The 23,681-nt window shown below is 43.1% G+C and overlaps 1 protein-coding gene across 2 annotated transcripts in view; it reads left to right on the top strand.

The window, feature by feature from the left end:
• Nucleotides 1-23,681, top strand: part of DNER (delta/notch like EGF repeat containing) — a 264,365-nt gene that overhangs the window by 203,642 nt on the left and 37,042 nt on the right. For both annotated transcript variants that reach the window (XM_074364443.1, XM_074364442.1), the window contains exon 8: nt 1,587-1,811. In XM_074364443.1, the coding sequence (XP_074220544.1) occupies nt 1,587-1,811 (225 nt within the window). The remainder of the gene's footprint in view (nt 1-1,586; nt 1,812-23,681) is intronic.

Genomic DNA, 23,681 nt, shown 5'->3' with positions numbered 1-23,681 from the left:
AATTTTAAAAACTATAGGGAAGTTTATAAGATGTTGAATAGCATTAGATTTTTTTTTGAGTTTTCTATTTTTGTACAGAAAAATACCAAGTTCATTATGACAATTTATGAGTGATGCTTTAGATGAAGTGTGGGAGCTGTTTTTGTTTGTTTTATCTATCCACCTTATCTTTAACAATAAAATTGCCAATACTGCTGGGAGTTGTGGGTGAAGATGGATAAATATAAACTTAAATCTAGATAAGAGAAGTGAAATAGAATATTGAACTACGAACTGTGCAGGAGTAAAATTATTGAAATTTGTTTCTAAAATTTGAAAGATCTTCATTTAATTTTCAAAGTGCTCTTAAGATATTGAAAGAATAGCCTTAACCAAAGCATTATTAAATGCCTACATGGACACACAGACCTACAGATTCAGATATCCATGTATGTATAATTTTTAAAATTGAGAAATACAAAACATGGACACACAAAACAAAATAATAAATCACCCTTACAAGAAATACATGTAAAACTTTTTAAAAATTGAAGCTTTATTGAAGTACTATTTACATATCACAAACTTCATTCACTTTTGAGAGTAAAATTCAATGCTTTTTAGTAAATATACGGAGTCATGCAACCATCACCACAACCCACAATATCAGAACATTCACATCAGCCCCAACAGATCCTTCGTGCCCGTTTTCAGTCAGTGCCTCTTCCCACACCAGGCGACTACTTATCTACTTTCTACAGCTATAGATTTACTTTTTTTTTTGGACATTCTTATAAATGAAGTTATACGCTATGTGGTCTTTTGTGTTTGGCTTCTTTCACTTAGCATGTGGCTTGTAGGTTCATCCCTGTTGGGGCGCGTGCCAGACCTTAACTCCTTTTTGTGGCCAAATAGTATCCCATTGAGCGGATACATCACAGTTTGTCTTCCCATTACAATAACCAATTTTTTTTAAAGTATATATTCAAGAAACTGCTAACAGGAGGTACTTCACTTTTTAAATTTAATTAATTAATTTATTTTTATTTTGGGGTAAACAAAGTTTATTCTAGGTGCTTCTTGAGAAGGGAGTGAGGGACAGAGGGACAAAGGTGGGAGAAGGATGTTTTCATTGTTTACTATTTTGTGTGGGTTTTTGGTTTTAATTCAGGATTGCATCTTTTATCTATTAAAGTAAAGTAAGGCATATCTTCCTCCAGCAATGTGTATTAAATAAGAGGTTAAACTCCCTCCACAGACCCCAGTCCCACCTTCCCATTAATTTATTTTTGGCATCTTTCAAGTCTCTACAGGCACACATACACATGTGTACATTTAAATATATTTATCCCCTGTCCGTCTGTACGTCTAAGCAATCATATATTTTATATTTCAACAGAAATAGCAGCACAGGGCGTCATCATTTAACCCCCAGTTACCAAAGCCAAGAAAACCCACACCTAGTCGGGTTGTGCCGACCTGGAAACAATTCATGAATTAATTCGTTGATCAAGTCACGTTGGAAAAGAGTTAAGCACAGCGGTCCCAGGTTCTTGGTCATTACGCGGCACACGGCTAAATTTCTGTACCCCCGCGTCCTCCCGCAGGGTACCTGGGCCCGGCCTGCGAGGAGAAGGCGGACCCGTGCGCCTCGGCGCCCTGCCGCAACAACGGGACGTGCTACGCCGACGGGCCGCGCTTCGGCTGCAGCTGCAGCGCGGGCTTCACTGGGCCGGCCTGCGCGCAGCTCGTCGACTTCTGCGCACTCAGCCCCTGCGCCCACGGCTCGTGCCGCAGCGTGGGCACCAGCTACAAGTGCCTCTGTGACCCAGGTTGGTACCATCCCCGGCCCGAAAGCCCCGTCTGGCCCCAGCCTCAGAGCCTTTCAGCTTTGCTTTTGCGTCTGAGCACAGGTTGGCCCGCTGAATGTGTTGGCTTGACCAAGGGAACTCCACCCCTTTTAACAAACACCCTTCCTCTTGAGGCTTCCTCTAGGCAGGGTTTGAAACGCACCCTCTCCCCTTTGCATGAGCCGTTCACAGTCATTGTAGAAAAATAAGAAAATGCATGTAAGCAAAATGAAGAAAACTGAAGACAGGCTTGATCTCATAACAACTTAATCATTTAAAGAAAATTTTTAAACAGTGTCTTTTATTTGTTTGTTATAGTTTATTTTCTTGGGGGCATAATTAGATTGTATTATTTATTTGTTTTATTTTTATTTTTACAGGGGTACTGGGGATTGAACCCAGGACCTTGTGCATGCTAAGCACGTACTCTACCATCGAGCTGTACCCTCCCAACCACTGCTTAATTATTTTTAACAATTACTCTAGGTCACTGCAGCGCCTTTACTGCATTGCATATATTTTAATACTTGGGGTCTTAGGTTAACAAAATGTTTTTCATTTTAATGTGCATACAAAGCAGAATGCAGTCCATTCAGAATTTTACCATCTTTGAAAATTCTTACTCTGGGCACAGTATGTGGACCTGTGACTTCCCGTGTGAATCTTCCAAAGTACCACCATTTATTTTATGAATGTCTTCTGCATTGGTATTGCCAATTGTTTATTGTGAAAGTTTTGATACTCAGACGTCCGAGCGGTTACTAGTCAAAATTTGTGTCTGCACAGCCTCCTGGTTGGTCTGAAAAGAAGGCACACGGGCAGCTCTTTCTTTCCTCTTGTTTCTATTCTGGCCACGTCTCCATCCTTGCACGAGCTGGCGCTTTAGAATGTTTCCCAGCACGATTCCCTGTGCGTGTCCCTGGCCCATCAGTCAGCGTGGCTGGCTGGTCCCTTGGTTTGCTCGATTCCTGCTTCTGCTCATGCAGTGCCCTCCGCCTGGAACACCTGTTCCCCCATCACCCTGTCTCACCCGCAAGGTTCCCCTTCTGGGGCTGACTCAGTTTTCATTCCTCTGAGTCCCCACAGTCAGTTGCAACATCACTTTTCCGGTCTTTAAAATACGACATTAATTATTCTTGTCTCTGTCTCTCTCCCCTTTGGTGGGTAGGAGGAAGTGTATTTTGTTAGTAATTTTTGTATAACGATAAGCTACCACTTAGTGAGCTTAATCTCTAGGTTTTGAGCTGGGTGCTCCACATCCCTGGGCCTTTGAGTGCCCTCCCTGCCAGGGAGATGTAGGACCGCATTTCCGCTGAGGTATGAAATGCCTCATTCCTGGTTTGGTCACGTGCCTGTGGCCACACACCCAGTTGGGGGCTGCATCCAGGTTCCAACCTAGGTGCCCTGGGTTCACTGTCCTGTGCCTGGTCCCATAACTTAAGGGACATGTCTCATATTCATGGATCACTTAAAGGAGTGAGTGGGAAATGCAACTGAGCGTCTGAAAGGTACTGGAAAGCCTTTTTCATACAGACTTTGAATTCTCTGTTTTTTAAACAACCATAGAATTGATATTTTGCCAAGCGCCCCTTTCTTCTTTGTTCTAAAATACAGAGGGAATGAGACTGTTTAATCTGCCTGGTAACTGTATTAACGGGATTCTCCAGAGAAACAGAGGAGAGAGAGAGGAAAAAAAAAAACCCCAACAGAGTGTTTGATTTTAAGGAATTGACTTACACAGTTGTGAGCAAGGACTGGCCGGTTCAAAATGCAGTACAGGCTGTAAGGCTGGAAACCCAGGCTGGGTTTCTATGTTACAGTTTTGAGCCCAAATTCCTTCTTCTTCGGGAAACCTCAGTCTTTGGTCTTAAGACCTTCAGCTGATTGGACGAGGCTCACCCACATTCTGGAGGTTATAAATTTACTCAAAGCCTACTGGTGTAAACGCTGATCTCATGTAAAAAATACTTTCACAGCCTCTAGACTGGTGTTTGACCGGATATTTGGGACCTGTGACTTAGCCAAGTTGATATATGAAGTTAACTATCCCAGTAACATTTTGGGATTTCTCATTAACCTTGTGGTGAAGGGGTTTCTCCACCTCTACCCATGACACAAGGAGACTTTTCTGTGGGTACCCACGTCCTCTCCTGTCAGAGTCATGTGGAAATGGAGCTGCTTCCCTCTGGGGCCAGCGATCCTCTGTGTGCTTGGTGTCCTTGCCTTTTGGGAACGTGAGGCACTCAGGCCACTTTGTGTTTACCAGTGAAACAGAGCACATTTGTGCTGGGAGAACAGTCTTCCTCACGTCATGACCCACGAGCACGCTGCTCCCAACGTATGTGGATGTCATACCACGGGGTCAATGATCCCCTTGGCAGTAGTTGAAGCAAAGCCTTTCTGTCCAGAGCATCCTCCATGCCCATCCCCCAAGAGTCCCGGGTCCCTCAGGGGACCCCACAGAGAAGAGTCACATGTCACAAGACTGGGAGGCTGTTTTGTTTCTCCTCCCCTTCTCTGACTTCTGTTCTTAAATATATTGAACTTTCCCTTATATTCAGTTGGTTTATCTTAAAAACTTGAAATGGAATGTCATTATTTAGAGATAAACGTTGCTGTTTAGTAACATCAAGTAAAGTCTGTAACATGTGTGAGGAAGCTTACAAGGTCCCAAATAGAAAATCTACCACCCAGTGTTTCTCTGTCCACACAGGCAGGAGTAGCCGAGGGTGGAAGGAAGAGCCTATGAGATCCCCGCTCGCTAACTGTTAGAGTAGGAATTTACAGGGCGTTTCTGGGCCTCAGTGTTTATTTTCAGAAATAATGTCTTAGATGTTCATCAATTCCACTGCAGTTGGGGTCCCAGGCTAGACTGGGGGCAAGTTGCCCACCGTGTCCTTCTGCTGACCATGACCATCTGTTGTGTCTGAGAGCATCAAATCCCGGATGTGGAGCAGTAAGAACACTTCAGTTTCTTTCTATCCATTTACATTCCAATATTTCTCCTCAAGCCACAGAGGGGAGAAGTATCTCCTGTTCAAGTTCCTCTTTTCCCTCCCTTCATTCCTGTCCATTTGGAGCAATTAGCTCGGTGATAGCCAATGTGCAGCCTCTAAGGAGCCCTGAAAAACCTGAAGAAGCATGTCTTGCATTCCTCAGTGCCTTCATGTACTAGGTAGTGCCCCGGGGTAGAGCCTTGTAGTTCTGCGAAAGCTCTTTCCTTGAACTTGGGAAATCAGATTGCCTTTAGAGGGGTTGCTTCCTCAGATCATTAGGTGACATTGTCTGAAATAAAAAAGGCATCTTCACATCTGGCAAGAATTTACATTTTAAGAGGAGAAAATGACAATTCTCTGAATGCGAAATTTCTAGTCTTAATCTTTTGGAGCACGTAATTGCTTTACTGCTAGTTTGCATAATAGAAGAATCTCATGAGAGTAGGTGAAATCGGGTGTCTAGCTGAAGAGCGGCAAGCCTGATCATCTTTAGAGAGAGCAAGCGGACCCCGTTTCATAAAATGGCAGCAGATTGAAATCATGTCAAGTTGATAATTAGCTCCCGTCTGACAAAGTGCCATTTAGATGGTTCTGCACATCAGATTTGCCAGGTGCTTTATTTTCAAACCTCATTTTTTAGCTTATCAGGCTCGGGGTTTCTGATGGGATTTTAGTATTAAGTAATAAAATGTCAGCAGTGAGTAATCACCGAAAGGTTGCCTTTCAGTGTCAAATGATAGGCCACGCGTCCTCTAAAAAAATTGCAAATTGAAATCTCCCAAGGACTGGAGCACGTGAGAACATGGTGCGCAACGAACAGAGTGGGGAGCAGTGTCACGGTGCCTGGAGTCGCTTGGGGGCCTGCCATTGTCCCTGCAGATGGGGGAGTGCTGGTGTCTCATGCTCATACAACAGCGGGGCATCTGGAGATGCCATTTGGATGATGAGCAGTGCTGGAAGGAATCACTGGTAAAAGGGAGCTGTTCTGCCCCAGTTCACTGGTGTTGGCCTCTGCCCAGTACCCTTGAGTTATTACTCTAACCCTCTTTGTTGCCTTGAGTTAGCCCTGCCGTTAGAGTGTGTGCCTTAAGTTACTACTTCAGGAATTTAAAGTTCGAGGCACTAGAGGATTTTTTCATGGAAATACAAATAACAGTTTTTTTTTTCCTCATAAGTAATCTTAACTGCTTGCCTATTGTTACGCGTTAGACCTGGGACAAGTTGCCGACCACGTGTTTCTGCTGATTCTTCTCCACCGTTGGGCTGGCAACTCAGTTAGAGCCTCCAGCCTGTAAAGGAGAGGATGTTTAGACTTTTCCCAAGCGAATTTTTTAAGGAAATTGTATTTTTAAGCATTGCAGATACTGTTTTTCTATCTTTTACACATGCCCCACACATGGGCTGCATTTCCGGTCTCTAGGGCCTAAAAGACACAGTTGGCATTGCTTCCTTCTGTTAAGCTCAGACTTGGCGATCCCAGCCCTCTGATAGTGTCCACTGGAAACAGAATCTAAGGTAAGACTTAATGGTCAAGATTTTAATAGTCATTCAACAGTAAGTTTAAAAGTACACCTACAATGATGTGAGAACATTTAGCTCGATAATGAATGACTAATTGCATTTAGATTCTGGAAGAAGTACACTGGACAACTTTCATCTTTTATGAACCAGAAAACCTTATCCGGTAGACTAGGATGAAGACAGTTCTCGTGTTAAACATGCTCTTGGAGGGTGCTGATCGCTGCATCACATTATTCTTGAGAGTTGTTACTTTTGTAGAGTATATTGCCTCCTTTCCACCCAGCCTAATCCTGTTGTCACACCCTTTCTTTGTCATATTCCAAAATGTGATCTCTGCCTTCACCACGGAGATCCCAGGGAGAATCTTGTCTACCTCGCTGCATAAGGTAGCTCTGCATAAGCCATACTCTCCCTAAGAAAATGCTTAAAACTAACGTTGGCATCGTGATGACACTAAGAACGGAGAAAAAGAGCTGCATCTGACATCTGGGGGCTGGGTGGACATTTACAAGCAGGCCTTGGAGGTGTTCAGCGCTGGCCTGGCACTCACAGCTGGGCCACGGTGACTCCTGTTGGCGTGCGGGCGTAAACACGCATCCAGAACACCGACATCAGGCATGGCCACGCATAGGCCGTGGTAAAGTGAGACAAACAAGACCATTTTAAATTTTGCCTAAGTACAAATGAAAACAAGGTCACCATGCAACCTACAAAATACCGAATCTCCCCTTTTAGTGCAAATAAAATGAGGGCCAGCTGCTTCTTCACCAGTTACAGCTTTAGCCTTGCTCTAGACTGCCCGCCCCCCATCCTACAGACAGGATTTACTGAAATACTCAAGCATAGAATCACTCTTGCTTTCCGATGAATCCTCCCTAAATCACCCAGCCAGAGTTTGAACCCTGTAATAAGCCCCATCTAACACCCTCTCACTGAGACACCTAGTGATTCCCCATGGTGTTCGTGCTGCCTCGCTGCAATGAGCTAGAAACCCAGCTGATTCAACTACATGTTTGTCCCTGGTGGTCTTCAGTTTGAGAGCATTGGCAGGACTTAATTGATTAAAATGCTCAAAATATTGAGGGTTCCAATTGATTGACTTTTCATATTAGTAATAGTTCAATCAAAATTTCTGGTGAACTAGATGCTGAATTATTGTTTGGATTTATACATGGAGGAAGGTCGCTATGGAACGAGAGTCCTAGGTGGGGCAGGATGGAGGGAAGTTCAAAGAACAGGAGATCCAGCTGGCCGCAAGGTGCGATGCACTGGATGCAGTGATGGGTAGTAAGGCTGAAGATGCTCGTAGGGGCAGGTTGGGGAAGTCTAGATACTAAGGAGTTTGGGAAATGGAGATTTGAAAACATTTTGCATCAGCAGTGTATGCGAATGGATCTATATTTTAGAAAGATTATTTTGATAGAATTGGGTGATTTCTAGAAAGATTAGCTGACTTTCAGAGAGATTATTCTGACAAAATTAGCTGTTACAGTCAAGAAGAGATGGTGAGACAGGAGTTCAAGTGAGGTCTTGAACTTGTGGTAGTGGGAATGGAAGGATGGACCTGAAGTCTGTTTGAGCCGCGGAAGCATCAGAGTTGAATGTAGGGAACGGAGGTGAGAGTGGAGCCAAAGGCATCGCTCGGATTTCACCTTGGGTCACTCAGAGAGGAAGCGCAAAAGGCTTTCGGCACCTGCAGGCCAACCAGGTGGACGTGCCGTTAAATAGTTGTTACTTGAGACCAGAACTGGGTCGTGAGGCTGACGCCAGGGGAATAGGAATAAGGAGTTTCTGGTGTGTGGGGGCTGGAGAAAGTCAACAGAACTGTTCAGATAGATGGGGTAAGAGTATGAAAAGAAGGGGAAGGTTGGTGGGAGTGTTAGGGAATTCTTGCTCTGAGTGGGGAGCTAGAAGCTGCAGAAGAAGAGGTTGGAGGAGGCAGCACGGGGGTGGGCGGGGCTCTGGGAGAGGGCGGTGCCATGTGGCTCCTGGGAGGGGAGGGCACTGCATAGCGGGGAGGAGCCGAGTCAGACCTGCCCAGGTGGCCAGGCGCCGAGGGACCTGTCCTCACGGTGTTCACAGTCACTGCAGTGGCTCTTCTTTATCTCCATTTTGTTTTTCAGTTACTATTTTTTTAAATTGAAGTATAGTTTTTTCCCATTTTGGGGGAGGGGGTAATTAGGTTTTATATTTAATTATTTACTTTATTTATTTAACGGAGGTATTGGGGATTGAACCCGGGACCTCATGCATGCTAAGCACACACTGTACCACTGAGCTAAACCCTCCCCCTGATTTTTTTTTTTAATTGAAGTCTAGTTGACTTACAATGTTATACTAGTTTCTGGTGTACAGCATAGTGATTCAGTTTTACATATATATATATATTCTTTTTCATTACAGGTTACTACAAGCCATTGCATATAGTTCCCTGTGCTGCACAGTAGGACTTGTTGTTTATCTGTTTTGTGTGTAGCAGTTTGTATCTTCCGTTCTGCTTTGATTCTTGTTTGAGGGGTGTTCAGGGAGAATTTGTGGTATTTGGCTTCTCAGGCTAGTGACTGCGGGGATTAATACGGGGGCAGGAAGGACAGTGGTCACGAGCGAAGGGCACTTGCTGGTGCGGTTTATGGAATTTTGATGAGATTCTTGACATTAAAAATCTATTCACAGTCTATTTAACCTCGCACTAAATGGCTAATCCATATGTATGAAGGTGTTAATGAACTGGCCTTTAATTATGAGCAATTTCTGCTCCCTCTGCTCCCACAGCTCCCCTTAACATTCACATCGTCCAGGATTCATTCTTTACTGCACTACTGTTGAAAGGAATGGGATTCACCTACGAGGGTAGGCGCTGGATGGTCTGCGAGGACAGCAGGAATCGTTTTACACTGTCTTAACTGGAATGAAAGTCACAAGTGGCAGCTGATGACACTAGCCAGTGCATTTCTGAGGATGGCTCTGTTTGGAGCACTGCCAACTCTATAATCTCAGGAAATTCTCCTCTGCTATGGAAGTCAGATGGCGACTCATTTAAAACTGGTCTGTAACGAAGCCATTGACTCTTGCTTTGTGATTGGAAGTTACTACGATCTGATCACTAGTGTGTTTTCACTTGTGGAGGAGGTCTGGGAATTGGCAATTGAGAACTGAAATTTAACATGCCTTTCCTCTCACCAGGTGTGATGGAAAGGGCTCTGGGCTTAGAATTGAGTAGAGCTGAACTGCAGTGGCAGCTTTATCACTGACCAGCTGTTCCATTGGCCTCTGTTAGCCTTAGTTTCTTCTTCTTTAAAATGGGGACAAACATACGAAGCTCAAATGAGATGATGCCGATGATGGACCAGCAGTGTGCTAAGGGTGCCAACATCAGATCCTCCTTGTCATGGGGAAGACTGCTAAGGAAACTATTAAATCTGTGCTCTGATTCTTTTCATGTGAGGCTCAAGGTTGGAGTCGGGCTAGAGGTGGAATCAATTTTCACGGCCATAGTGGCCATTCTTGAGTGATGGGTCAGGGCCAGCTTTGTGTGGGATTAGGGAACTGGCTCTTTGTGACTTCAGTGGTAAAGACTGCAGCGCAGGGGCTGGGCAGAGCTCTTTGACTGCAATGTCTCCTTGAATCCCCACCGGCCCCGTGAAGTGGGACCCATGCTTGCTGCCCTTTCCCGGCCCGTGACTGTCGAGCTAGCTAGGGATGAAGCTGGGATTGACATCAGGGGCTCTGTTATCTCAGAGTAAACCGGAAACAGGGTCAAACTGTGACCCTGACTCACCGGCGGTCAATAACTGGCTCAAAAATGAAACATTAAGCCAGATTTTCTAAGTGGTGGTTGTCTTCACGGCTTCCTCCCATGAGCACATTAAATAGGTGTTTGTCCAGACACTGATGCAGCTCTGCTGACCCAGGTGAGGCACCTGGGTCCATGCTAGCTTTGCCTCCAGTAGTTTCCATCTATGGGAACTTGCTACACTGAGACTCTGCTGAACACTGGACAAATGTTTTCTCTTACTGGGCCCCAGCTGACAGTACTCCCATCCTTTTATTTGAGGATGAGGACACTGAGGCATTGAGAGTCTAAACAGCAAGTAGAAGTGAACGAGCCCCAGGTTTAACCTAGATTTGCCCAACACCAAGTCCCTGACCAATAGGCTAGACTTGGCAGAAGCCTAATCGGGCCCCCAAGTTACGTGTGGACATGGGCACTCACTCACGCGGGATCCGGTCACAAGAACGGGCTTCGAGACCACCCTCATCTCAGCACGGCTCTGAGATGTGTCTCTGAGAGGACACCTCAAAGCCGCGCTTGAGAAGTGGCCTTGACTGTGCTCCAGCGAGTGACTTTCAACCAATAGTTTCTGACCTCCCGGCACAGATAGGCACAACTTCGACCTCCCAGGAAGCTGATTGCAGGTCGGTGGGCCTTTTCTGCTCTGGTTTCACGGCAGATTCAGTGGCTTCAGAACTGGTGCTGAGGGCTACCCGGGGCTGACACTTGTGCTTTCATTTGACCTGATGTCTGCTGGATGCGCCGAATTCGAGAAACTGCTGTTCCTATGACTCAAATGGAAATGCAGGCATAACCATGTGACAGTTATCTCACCCTTCAGTTTAGATAGTCTCTTGATGGGTGCTTCTCACTTCTGGGGCCCCCAGTGCTAGTCACTATTGGACTTTTTTTTCTTACCACCCGAATCTCTGAAGCCTCCTGTGCTGATTACTCCATGCACGGATGCCTTCGATGCTGTTTCTGTTCACCTGGCCCTGGTACTACCCTTGATGTAATCCTTCCTCTTCATATTTGACATTTTGGTTTTTTGGCTCTCTGCCTCGAGCCAGCTCTGATGTCCAGCACTTTCTGTATCCCTCCTTCCCACAAGCCTGCCTCCGTGGCAGTGGTTTGCCATCCGTGTCAATGATGGAGCATGTGCTGGGCCTCAGAATCGCAGGATTGGAAAGCCTATGACAATGTGCTGTCACAGGTGATGTCTGGGATATATTGTGACTGATGGCCTGCATCCTGAATCCCAACTGGACAGCCAATAAGGAGATTTGTCTGCATGTTCTACTTTGTTCCCTAGCCTTCTAGCCTTCAGTGTGCTTTCAAATTCTTCCTTGATACAGATTTGTATAAAAATCTGGGTACAATGCCCTGCATTTCTTCCATTGTTTTCCCACTACAGCTGTGGATTTTCCGTTTGAAAGTACACAATGAAAGTTGCTGCATGGACTGAGTGCTTTTATAAAATTGCTTCAGTGTTAATGACGGTTCAGAGCTCCTAAGCCTGCCTGAAGCTGATTGATACACGACCTCTTTGTTATTCCGGTACATGGTCAGCTCAAAGCACTTATCGGTTTTTCAGAACAGCATGTCCTCCCCCAGGTCACCCAAGTGCTTCCTTATGCTGGGCCACGCTGCTCCACTTAGAGTCCCGTTTGGCTTCACAGGCGTTCCTAGAGCTCCCGAGCTGTTTGGACTGAAGTTCTAATGATATGCTCGTGATTATCAGGATCACGTTTCCCTTTTTTCTTTACCAGATGGTTTTTGATGGTACAGATTGAAGTGAATGTCCCAGGCCTAATTCATTAGTAAAAGTGTTTCTTTTAGGTTGGATAAGCCCAGCAGAAAGGAAGTCTGGACTTAAGCAATACGTAGTGCCTGGTATGACTCCCCTTCATCCACTTCTGCCCCCAAATACCTTCCTTTCCTGGTCTCTGATGCCTAAAAATATGTATCTGTGGTTTTATTTCTTTTTAAAAAATAGGTTTTGTTTCTTTTGTTAATTTTTATTTTTAAATTGAGGTACAGTAGATTTACAATGTTTTAGGTTTATAGCAAAGTGATTTAGTTACACTATACACACACACACACACACACACACACACACACACACACACACACATAAACATATATATGTTGTTTTTCAGATGCTTTTCCATTATAGGCTATTACAAGATATTGAATACAGTTCCCTGTGCTAGGCAGTAGGTTAGGCATTGTTCCTGGTAATTAAACCTTAGTATCAGTTAGCTCCTGTTGAGTAACAAACCAGTCCAAAAACTTGATGGTTTAATACAACCATTTATTGCTTATAATTCTGTGGGTGATAGTTTGGGCCAGCTTAGCTGGAATGTCTCTTCTCTGCTCTGTGTGGTGCTGGGTGGACTCATGCAGGCTTCTGTGGTCATCCAGCAAGTCAGCTGGGGATTGGCTGGTCCTGGATGGCCTCACTCACATGTCGGGCAGTTGGCTGGAGTGAGGGGGCTGGGCCACACATCTCTCGTCACCCGGCATACCTGTCTGACTTTTTCACATGGCAGCTGGGTTCCAAGGCCCAGTGCACAGATGCTTTTTAAAGGTTCTTCTTCTTTTATGTTTGCTAATGTCTCACTGGCACAAGCAAATCACAGGGCCAAGCCCATAGACTCCATTTAGTGATGGGAGGAGCTACAAAGAATTTGTAGCCTTTTTTTTTTTTTTTTGCAATCTATGACAATCTTAACCTAAATATGTGAAAAATATGAATGAGTCTCATATATTTTTGTATACACACACATATATATATGTATATATGTACATGCTGATTTGAAGAGAAGAAAAGTTGAAAAAACAGTATGCAATCAGTGACAGCTTGAGGAAAAGGGAGGAGGTCCCACTGAATTTACTCAAGTGATAAGGGCCATCTAGGAGACAACTGCTTTTCTTCACAGCTCTGTGTAGATTGAGCCTTATCCCTGCTCTGTTTTTCACTTTAGATTATTAAGGTAGATATTCTACTAGTATCTTAAGTCACCAAATAAAACACATTTTTGATTTTCCATTGCTTTGTGACCTCTTAAATGAACAAATGCCTTATTTTTAGGTATCCTTAATATTCATTCAGTAGAGACACTAGAATAGGATTTAGGATTTACTAAAATAATTGGGTTCTCTGACTCCAATTTATTTGCAGTTCTGAAATTTTCTTTGTACTCCATTTGCCTCGAGGTTACAGTTCTAGTGGTTAATCTTCTCTAAGAAGTTCTTTAGCTGAAGCCCCAACACTAAGGGTCAGCCTTAGCCCTTAGGGATGGTGGTCAGTTGGGAGGTGGGTGCTTCTAAAAATATTCCTGAACGACTATGACCAATTCCCATAGAATTCAGCAGTCTTTAGGATCCAGCATATTTACTTGAGAATGACAATGACTAATAGGGAATTAGAGGATTGCACTTTTGCCTTGTGCCTTTGAATGTCCTCGGTGATAAGAGAGTGAAAGTAAATACACCCTGGGGAGAAAAAAATCTGCCATCTGCATTGCAGAGTCCATGTACCAGAATTTTCTGGAAGAATCCTAATCATAATGTTTTGTTTTCCGTCACACAGTACCTTGGTACCATTTTATATATATATATATATATATATATATATATATCTCCATCATGAAGCTGCATTTTCTTTTTCTTCTTCTTCTTTTTTTTTACTTTGAGCTCTATGGTGTTGTTGGCTTTGACCAGCCCTTTGGCTCTGATGTTCTGTGTTTGTTTCTTATGATTCAAACTCTGGAAAAAGAGAAATTCATATTCTCAACTTGGGTCAGCTGTCCACCTTTGGACCAAATTTTCTGTGGCTTGAACATTAGGATCTCTGGAAACAAAAATAGCCAGACTCACCCAAACCTATGGGGAGCGAGGGGCACTTGCCACAAAAAAAAAAAATGTGGGCTAGGAACTCTGCCCCTGTGATCTGGATGGATAACACTTGTCCTTTATAAAGTGTTTAGTTCTCTAAGAACATGAGGCTGCATTTTATCACTAGAAACAGCATAATCTTGTCAGATCATGTTTCCCAATTTTGGGTTCGTAAAAATCATTGTAGATTGCCGTTTTCGTAAATATTTATTATTATTATTTTTTTAGTGGCAGTACTGGGAATTGAACCCAGGACCTTGTGCATGCTAAGCACATGCTCTACCACTGAGCTATACTCTCCCTCCTTAAATTTTTTTTAAACGGAAAATTGTTTTCTGCTTTATTGCAATATAATTAACATATACAATATTGATGGGTTCTAAGGCATACAGCATGTTAATTTGATACACATTTATATTGCAGAATGATTGCCACCAGAGTGTTAGTCAACACTTTTTGTAATTATCATTTCTTTTTCATGGTGAGAGCATTGAAGGTCTACACTCTTAGCAACTTCAAAGTATATACTACAGTGTTATTAACTATAATCACCATGCTGTATGTTAGGTGACTTCAGAACGTATTCACCTTATAACCGGAAGTTTGTACCCTTTGGCCAACATCTCCCCGTTTTACCCACCCCCAGCCCCTGGCGACCACTGCTCAACTCCCTGTTTCTATGAGTTCTGCCTCCCATTTTCTGACAGTATTCCTTTCAGCTGAAATGTTGTTCCCATGGGCCAAAAAAGCTGCCTCAGAGATGTGGGGGAAATTGTGTTCACTAATCTGAATTTAGGCTTATTTCTTCTCATTCTGATTAAGTATAGGTGACTTCCAGTCACACAATGAGAAATTATAAATGTTTGCCCCTTCTATACCCCTGTTACCTTCCCTCATTTTAGCCTTCCTTTTTGAATTTGGCTTCTGCTGTCAGTTTGGAATTTCTCGGCGTTGCTTTCTTTTAAGCAAATCCCAAGAGGGGTGTAATTTCACTGAGTCTACATGACACCTGTGGCTGGCAGGTTATTTAACTGTGTGTTTCACTCTTGGTTGATCTACATGCCTGTGACTGGTGCGTGTTCTGACTGTGTGTTTTGCGGTTGGTGTATTGATGTGCCAAGGGGAGGCCATGGCTGTTAAAAGATATTACTGTGTTATATGCAGCCCTTGCCATAGGTGACTGTTCCCATTTCCCTGCATGTTTGAGAATCAGAAGTTGGTGGGAGATGTTGTGCACGTTGCTGTTTTATAGCTCAGATATTCTCAAACCTCAGCGTGCGTGAAAATCAGGCAGAGGACTTATTAAATCTCAGAGTTCTGGGTTCCACCCACAGTTTCTGATCCACTAGGTCTTGGGTGGGGCCTGAAAACTCACATTTCCACTAAGTTCCCGGGTGATGCTTATGCTGTTGATCTGGGGTCCATACTGTGGGAATCACTGGTATATGAACACAGACACAAACCCTTTTGAGGGCACACAGCTCAGAAGTATGTACCGTGATCACTCGGTTAGTGGCAAGTTAAAGCCACATTTACCCAATAGTTTGTGAAATAAATGAAAAGGAATGACATATTTAAAGAACTTCCCTGTACTTTAACCTTTTAAGATTCATCTTTGCTAATATACATACTTGCATGAAAACAGTCATTTAGGTTTTGTTTTCTCTCCAAAGTGCCTATTAGAACCTTAATCTTTGATTTTGCCCTGTCATCCAGCTGTTGCCTGTGCTGGGCCCTGTGTCCATCTTGAGGTGATCATTCCTTACTGAAAATCTCTGGAAGGTGAGGGCTTTATGCCTACCTCTTGTTTTCCAGATCTCCTTGTCCTCCTCCTCACCTCAACTACAAACCAAGCCATTTTTACATGAATAGAAACATCCTAGAAAATCAAATGAGGTTGTAGGATTTTTTTCATTAAAATATTTTATGTATTGTTTATAAGTAAACACATACCACGATAATCTTTAAAATCAGGTTGAAGCTACTGTCTTGCCATTAGACTCAATCTTGAATCTTGATGCTTTAGTCCTGGTGCTACAAGCATTTGCATTTAAAAAATAATTTTTATAGAGAGTTAGTAAGAAAAATAGGTTGCTTTGTATGGATAATTTTAACTGCAGCTACTATATGTTTAGAGAACATATCAGTGTGAATTTGTAGACTTCAAAGAAATCCATGAATATTAAGCTTTAATATTAAAGGAAACAATATTTCTTCTTTAAATATTTGCCTCCTCTTGTGCCCTACATTTCCCTTTTGTAAAACACATCTTTACATCGCTTCCTTTTTGTTAAACTGCTGAGCAACATTTTTTCTTTTAGCTGATAGAGATCATAGGTGGAATCCACCCTCTAGTGGCCAAAAGCATCATGAAGAAAAAGACATAAGACAAGGCTAAAAAATTAGAAAGGGCTTGATTTTTTTCATGTGACTAGTTTGTGACCTAGTTCTGAAGGCAAATCCAAGAGGAAACTTCTAGAAATGTTTGGATCCACGTAGTTAAAAAAATTCTCAAGATGATGGACAAGTTTAAGGGTAAAATGTCTTTAGAGATGCAAGGGCTTCTGTTTAAGAGTGTTCGCTGCTGTTCTCTGGACTTTTGAGGCCCTTCACAAGCTTAGTCCCAATTCAGCTGTGTCGTCTACAGTATAGTCTTTCTATAGTCTTTCATTTGTTCTTAAGTGGTTTTATATGTAAAGTATAGTCAGTTATAATGCGTCAATTTCTGGTGTACAGCATAATGTTTCTGTCATACATATACATACATATATTCATTTTCATATTCTTTTTCATTATAGGCTACTACAAGATAGGAATACAGTTCCCTGTGCTATATGGAAGATTTTTTTAATCTATTTTATTTATAGTTGTTAGTATTTGCAAATCTCAAACTCCCAATTTATCCCTTCCCACCCCCTTAAATGGTTTTTGAAGCAGAATGCTAACTACTTGTATGGACATAAGTCAGAGTAGGGGTTGGTTGGTTTTGTGCCATATATTTCATATGCCCTTATTATGGTTTCTTAGGATGGCTGTTCCTCGTGTTTTTAAAAAGTCTCCTCTTCTGATAATACTGGATTTTTCCTCTGTGAGAATTGCTTTCATCTCCTTACCCTCCACCTAAAAAAATACCCTTAATAAAGTCAGACTTTTCCTAATGTCACCAGTTCTCCTGTCAAGTGTTAGACACAGAGCACAGTTGTCATCTCCCTTGGTTATCAGCAACATGGTAACATGGTTTGGGGTTGTGATACTGCAAACAAGGTACCCATAAAGCATCTCTATTACCCCTTCTTAGCTACTTACACAAGTAATGCATTTCCATTGTGGAAAATTAGAAAACTTGAATAGTCATATTTAAAATCCAAAAAAAGGAATCTCTCGATTTTGTCATCCAACAAAAGCCACTGTCATTTTTGGAATATATTTTTCCCAGGCATTTTTATTGATATGTGTACAGATCAGACATTTGTAAGAAAAAAGGACAACGTCCTGTGTTTGTGCGTGCAAAGGATATTTTACCCTATGATTGTGCTTTCCTGAGTGAGTAACCCAACTTACCCACCGTGTCAGAGCATCTTGTATATTCACCAGCCTGTGCCCTGAAGAAAGACGAGAACAGACAGTTGCTAGAGAGAAAACACAGTTTGGGATCAAAGAATGAGCAGTGAGTCAAAGGTTTATTGTCAAGCAGGAAACGGAATCGAGCACAGAGGTTAGTCTCAGGGGATGAGGCTGATGAAGGGTAAATGAGAAGGTTGTTAAAAAGCCAAACAGAAACTGACTCTGTTTCATATACAGGACAAGCCAGGTGTTTGCGCTCCTGGCTGGTGAGCACTGGGCTGGCTGATCAGGCACCGTGGAAGTGCAGAGCTGGGCTGCTGGTGTTGTTACGGGAAGCGGTCTTCGCTGCCCACATGACGCAATGATTCAGGATAATGGCGCCCTTCGGGGTCACGTGGCTCTGTCCTTTGCTGCATACTCGAGGCAAGGCACCTATTTCAGAATTAAAGTACCCCATGTTGTCTTTTAAAATCAGGTTTGCTTTGAGGTCCGCAGTGGGGTGACCACATACCACATTTATTAGATTCTTACTGTGTGCCACACACTGTGGCGGGCGCTTTCCTTGGGTTACTGGCCTTATGTTCAGTGCCAAGGGCGTGTCCCCCTGAGGGTGCGGGGCAGCAGCCCCTCCTTTCATAAGTGACCTCTGTTGCCGCAAATGCCCCTGGGTTACTTTGATGGCATCTAGCCAGTGATACCTGGATGGCCCGGAGCTCTCCGCCTATACACACTCTCAACGCTAGGGGTTACAGAAGAGTTTAGAGAAAAGAAAATGATGTCAAATACATTTTATCTGAATAAAGGATAACTTGAGAAGCAAGAATTCTACAGTGTCCCATTGCTTCTAAACTCATTGCACAAACAGTCAGAGCTGGCTCGCCATTGTCCGTTCTCTCAGAAGCCCAGGGAGGGAGGTGGAAATTTGTAGATGGCCCAATAACATAAATGTTAGGGAGGCTGGAGAATCTAAAGCTTTAACTTAGCCTCTGTCTGTAGTCCTTTCCAATGGAAGGTTTATAGGAACCACAGCAGTGGAAACTTGGACTGATTTGGGTCTTTTCACATCTATTTTCCGTCTGGCCCAGGCGCCCACGATCACAGACTGACTCCTCGGTTCTGCCCTCTGACCCTTGTTCTCGATGAATTCACTCTCACTCTTCACAACAACGGTTTCAAACCTGCACATCTTTAAATCTCCTCAAGTTGCAATCATGTTATAAAAAGGATCTAGGACAGTGGTTCTCAAGAGGGGGGTTTATCCTCCAGGGGACATGTGGCAATATCCAGAGGTGTTTCTGTTTGTCACAGCTAGGGAGGGGTGGTGCTACAGGAAACTGCTGGGTAGAGGCTAGGGAGGCTGCTCAACCTCCTACGATGCACAGGACAGCTCCCGACCATAAAGAATGACCTGGTCCAAAATGCTGACAGTGTCATGGTGGAGAAATCTTGATTCTGGTTGTTTTGGACTGAGTTGTTTCCCCCCCAGCAATTCATATGCTGAAGCTCTAACCCCACAATGTAACTGTATCTGGAGATAGGGCCTTTAAAGAGGTAATTAAGGTTCAATGAGGTTATAAGAATGGAGCTGTAATTCGATATGACTGATGTTGTATGACCATATGAGATGAGGAAGAGACACCAGGGAGGCACATGCTCAGGGAAAAGACCATGTGAGGACATAGTGGGAAGGTGGCCGCCTGCAAGCCAAGGACAGAGGCCTCAGGAGAAACCAAGCTTGCTGACACCTTGATCCAGGACTCCCAGCCCCCAGAACTGTAAGGGAATACATGTCTGTTGCTTGAGTCACCCGGTCTGCAGTGTTTCGTTAGGGCAGCCCTAGCAGACTGATGGGCTAAGTGATGTATTTTGAGGACAATCTGGGAAAGTAGGAAGAACATATAGGGTTGACTGTGTGGCCTTAGAGCAAGTTTCTTTACTTCTCTGACTCTTAATTCCTCATCTTTAAATTGGGGCTAGTCATGCTCATCGTTTTGGGTTGTCATGACAGTTAAACTCCTTGTGGATGGAGACCTTGCCGTTCACTTCTGCAGTCACAGTCCCTGGAAGCTTCCGGCACATCATAGACACATCCTGACGGTGTGCTGGTTCAGTCAGTGGTACTCCGGGTACTAATTCAACAGCTCTTACCCAAGCATGATTTCCATACCAGAGACGGCAGGTACAGCCGTGCGCTCTGCAGTCACAGCCTCTGCCTTCAGGCTTACATCCTAGGGGAGGAAGAGAAATACTAATCAGTAAATAACAAAGTTAATATGACTTCAGGTCGTTATAAGTGTTATGATGGAAATCAATTGGCTCTTGTAATGAGTAACTGGTGTGGGAAGCTTCTTTGGATAGTGTTTTTGGACAATTGTCCAAAGAACTGATTTTTATTTTGTTTTGTTTGCTGATACAGGGGTGTTTATGGGTGACTTAAATTCCCCAAGGTCTATTGGTCCTATGAAGCGATATTTCAAAATGGCGACCAACTCTTAGTACAGTCTTCTCTTGCTTTACCTAGAGTATCAAGTACATATGTGTGTCAGAATATATATGTTCCAGGAAGACTCAGTGTATCTTAGAAACTGTGATACATATGAAGCAGTTAGGTTCTAGGCCTGGAAAGCTGTAAACAGGGTTTTCACCTGCGTGAATGTCCAGTGGGCTGGTCCAGAGCTGTGAAGGATGCCAGCCCATTGTTTGTCGTGAAGGGGAATCTCAGACATTGTGAGATGTTTAATATCTCTGGCCCTCACCCACCAAATTCTACTAGAGTCCTCCAATCATTGTGATAAGCAACCCCTCCCAGTCCCCAATTTTCAAAATACCCTCTAAAGGGTTAACCAACCCTCCTCGGTTTCCTGTCCTCTCTTGGCTTCCATGACTGCACTGCTTGGGATTTCCCTCCACCTTCTCCCATCCCTGCCCAGGGTCCTGATCTGGCTGCTTGCTCTCCACCTGCCCATCCAGGTAGATCCGACCTTGGTCTCTTCTTTTTTCCTCTCCACGTTCTTCTTTGATGAAAACTGCAGCATCGCTTTTAGGCATCTAATTCCCAAAGTGCTGTTTCTATGCTATTCAAGCCTGTTTTTCCAACTGCCATGTGTACATGACTAAGTGAGCCACAAGTTAAACATGTTCAAATTCTAACTGGTCAGGTTCCTCTAAACCCTGTGATTCCTTTGGTCATACCTGTTGTATTAACGGCAGCATCATCCTCTCCCCCAGCCTAGACATGGCTGCCGTCTTCACCTCTTTTTCTCATTTCTCACATCCAGCTGGTTGCTGTGTTCTCTCAAATCTAGGGAAGTGCTTGGAGTAAATATTCAAGATCAAGTCATGCAAAGATCAGAGCACTGGTGAAGATCAGCTGGAAGGGGACACTCCAATCCTACCCTTCTGATCTCCAGCTTTATTTAAGAAAAATTCTTTGGACTTAGCTTACTTTTTCTAGGCCCTGGGTACACTGCCCTGAGCTAATTTGTTTGCCCGAATTAATTACCAGCAGAGGGTGGCAGTCTCATGTTCCCAGAAGCCTTCTGCTTTGGAAGAGATGCCTTCTTCTTCAAACAGTCCAATTTAAGTTCTTTGGCAGGTGTAAAGGATGTCTTGACATTTCCATAGACATTTAAATGCTACCATCTCTAAAGAAAACAATTTTAGAATATGAAGCCTTTTATGTTTTTTCCCCCAAGGAAGAAAAACATCACCAGCTTAATTATCTCTGTAAAAATAACTTCCTTGTTTGCTTTTCACGTGGCTCGTGGAAGAAGATAATGATATTGTTTTCAAAAAACAAAAACAATTATGGAAGATTTCCTAGAATTTGCTTTTGATTTTTGTCTGTATCAATAACACCACAGTTCCAAGGTCAGAGATGCTGGTAGGGTTATATAGCATCCTCCCAGGTTGATTTTTGAAAGATCTGCTGGGAGGGCAAATACTTTTGAAAAGATGCTGCTGGTGATCATTGCTCCACACTGAGAAGAAGCCAAAAGCCAAAGAGACTTCATTCTACATATATATTTCAAAAATTGTGATAAAAATCATATAACATGAAATATATTCTGTTAATAAATTTTAAGTGGACAGTACAGTATCGCTAACAATATGCCCATTGTCATACAGTGGGTCTCTGGAACGTTTTCATTTGGCATAACTGAAACTCTCTATCCATTGAAAGGAAACTCTCCATCTCCTCCACTCCTGAAGCCACCATTCGATTCTGCTCCTATGAGTCTGACTGCTTCAGATACGTCATATAAGTGGAACTGCAAAGTATTTGTCCTTCTGTGATGGGCTTATTTCACTTAGAGCATGGCCTCAAGGTTCATCCATGTTATATAGCATGTGACAGGATTTCCTTCTTTCTAAAGACTGAGTGATATTCCATTGTATGTGTAAATCATATCACAGTTTCTTTATCCACTCATCTGCTGGTGGCCCTTTCGGTTATTTCTACCTCTTGGCTATTGTGAATCATGCCACAGTAAACATGGGAATGCAGATATCTCTGCAAGATCTTATTTCACATTCTCTTGGATCCCAGATCTCTATAATCCCAGAAGTGGGATTATAGATCATATGATAATTCTATTTTTAGTTTTTGAGGAATCTCTGTGCTGTTTTCCGCAGCAACTAGAACCTTGTGCATTCCGACTAATAGTATATGAGGGTGCCAATTTTTCCACTTCGTCGACAACACTTGTTATTTAAAAAAAATAATAGCCATCTGAACAGGTGTGAAGTGATAATTTTGATTTGCATTTCCCTGATGATTAGTGATGTTGAACATCTTTTTGTGTACCTGTTGACCATTTATATTATCTTGCACCATTCACAGAAAACAACACAATTAAAGACTTAAACCCAAAATCTGAAACTAAAAAACTTCTGAAAGAAAATAAGGGAAAACCTTCATAACATCAATCTTGGCAATGACTTCTGAGCTATGACACCAAAAGCATAGGCAACAAAAGCAAAAATAAAGCGGGACTATATCAAACCAAAAAGCTTCTGCACAGCAAAGGAAGTGCTCAACAGAGTAAAAGGCAACCTTCAGGATGGGGGAAAATGTTTGCAAACCGTGTTTTTGATAAGCAGTTAATATCCAAAACTCCTGTAAAAAAGAAAGATTTTCTGCTGAATCTAGACCAGGAGTCAGCAAACTTGTTCTATAATGGGTCAGATAGTAAAGATTTTGGACTTTTCAAGTCATATGATCTCTGTTGCAACAATCTACCATCATAGTACAAAAGCAGCAGTACATAGTACATAAATGGATGAGTGTGGCTGTGTCCCAATAAAACTTTATTTATAAAAACAGACTGGGATGGATTTAGCCTGTGGACCACAGTTTGGTGATACCTGATCTTGAGCAAGATTTCTCCACCTGACTCTATTAACATTTTAGAGGGTAGGTTTTTTGTTGTGGGGAGCTATTCTGTGTGTTGTAGGATATTTCACAGCACTAAATGCTGGGAGCAACCCCTTCTCCTCCACCATAATTGTGACAACCCAAAATGTCTCCAAACATCGCCAGATATCTTCTGGGGGACAAACTTGCTGTTAGCTGAGAACCTCTGATCTAAATAACTGAAATAATCTGATGAAGGGTGATAGGGAATATTTCCATAAAACTACAAAAAGGACGAAGAATTGAAATCCCCAGTGTATTTGTCTTGGGATGGTCGAGGTCCCCTCCGAGGGGCTACTATCCCTGCCTCAATGTGGAAAGCAGTTCAGAAACAACTGAAATGGCAACATACTTGAAAAGTGCTCTGTGAATAATGCAAATATGAGCTTAACCTACTTTTGTGATAGGTACCAGAAACAGAATAGTTCAACACATTAGCATGTCCTAATGGGACTTTCTGAGCTGGAGAGCTGGCTCTGGGCTGGACAGGCTGGCTCTGAGCTGAAAAGGCTGGAAAAGAGCAAGTAGTTCCAGTTCCCACTTGAGCAAACGTTTATTTTTTCTGCTTATCTAAATTCAGAACCAACACAGGCAGGGTGAGTTCTGAGAGCACTCACATGTTTCTCATTGTTTGGACAGGGCCAGACAAAAATGGCCCGGTTTCCCTGCAAATTGGCAGTAAC

This window comes from Camelus bactrianus, chromosome 5 (assembly GCF_048773025.1).
Source record: "Camelus bactrianus isolate YW-2024 breed Bactrian camel chromosome 5, ASM4877302v1, whole genome shotgun sequence".
Taxonomy (NCBI): domain Eukaryota; kingdom Metazoa; phylum Chordata; class Mammalia; order Artiodactyla; family Camelidae; genus Camelus; species Camelus bactrianus.
The sequence above is the reverse complement of the archived record's forward strand: the minus strand, read 5'-3'. Positions and strand labels throughout refer to the sequence as shown.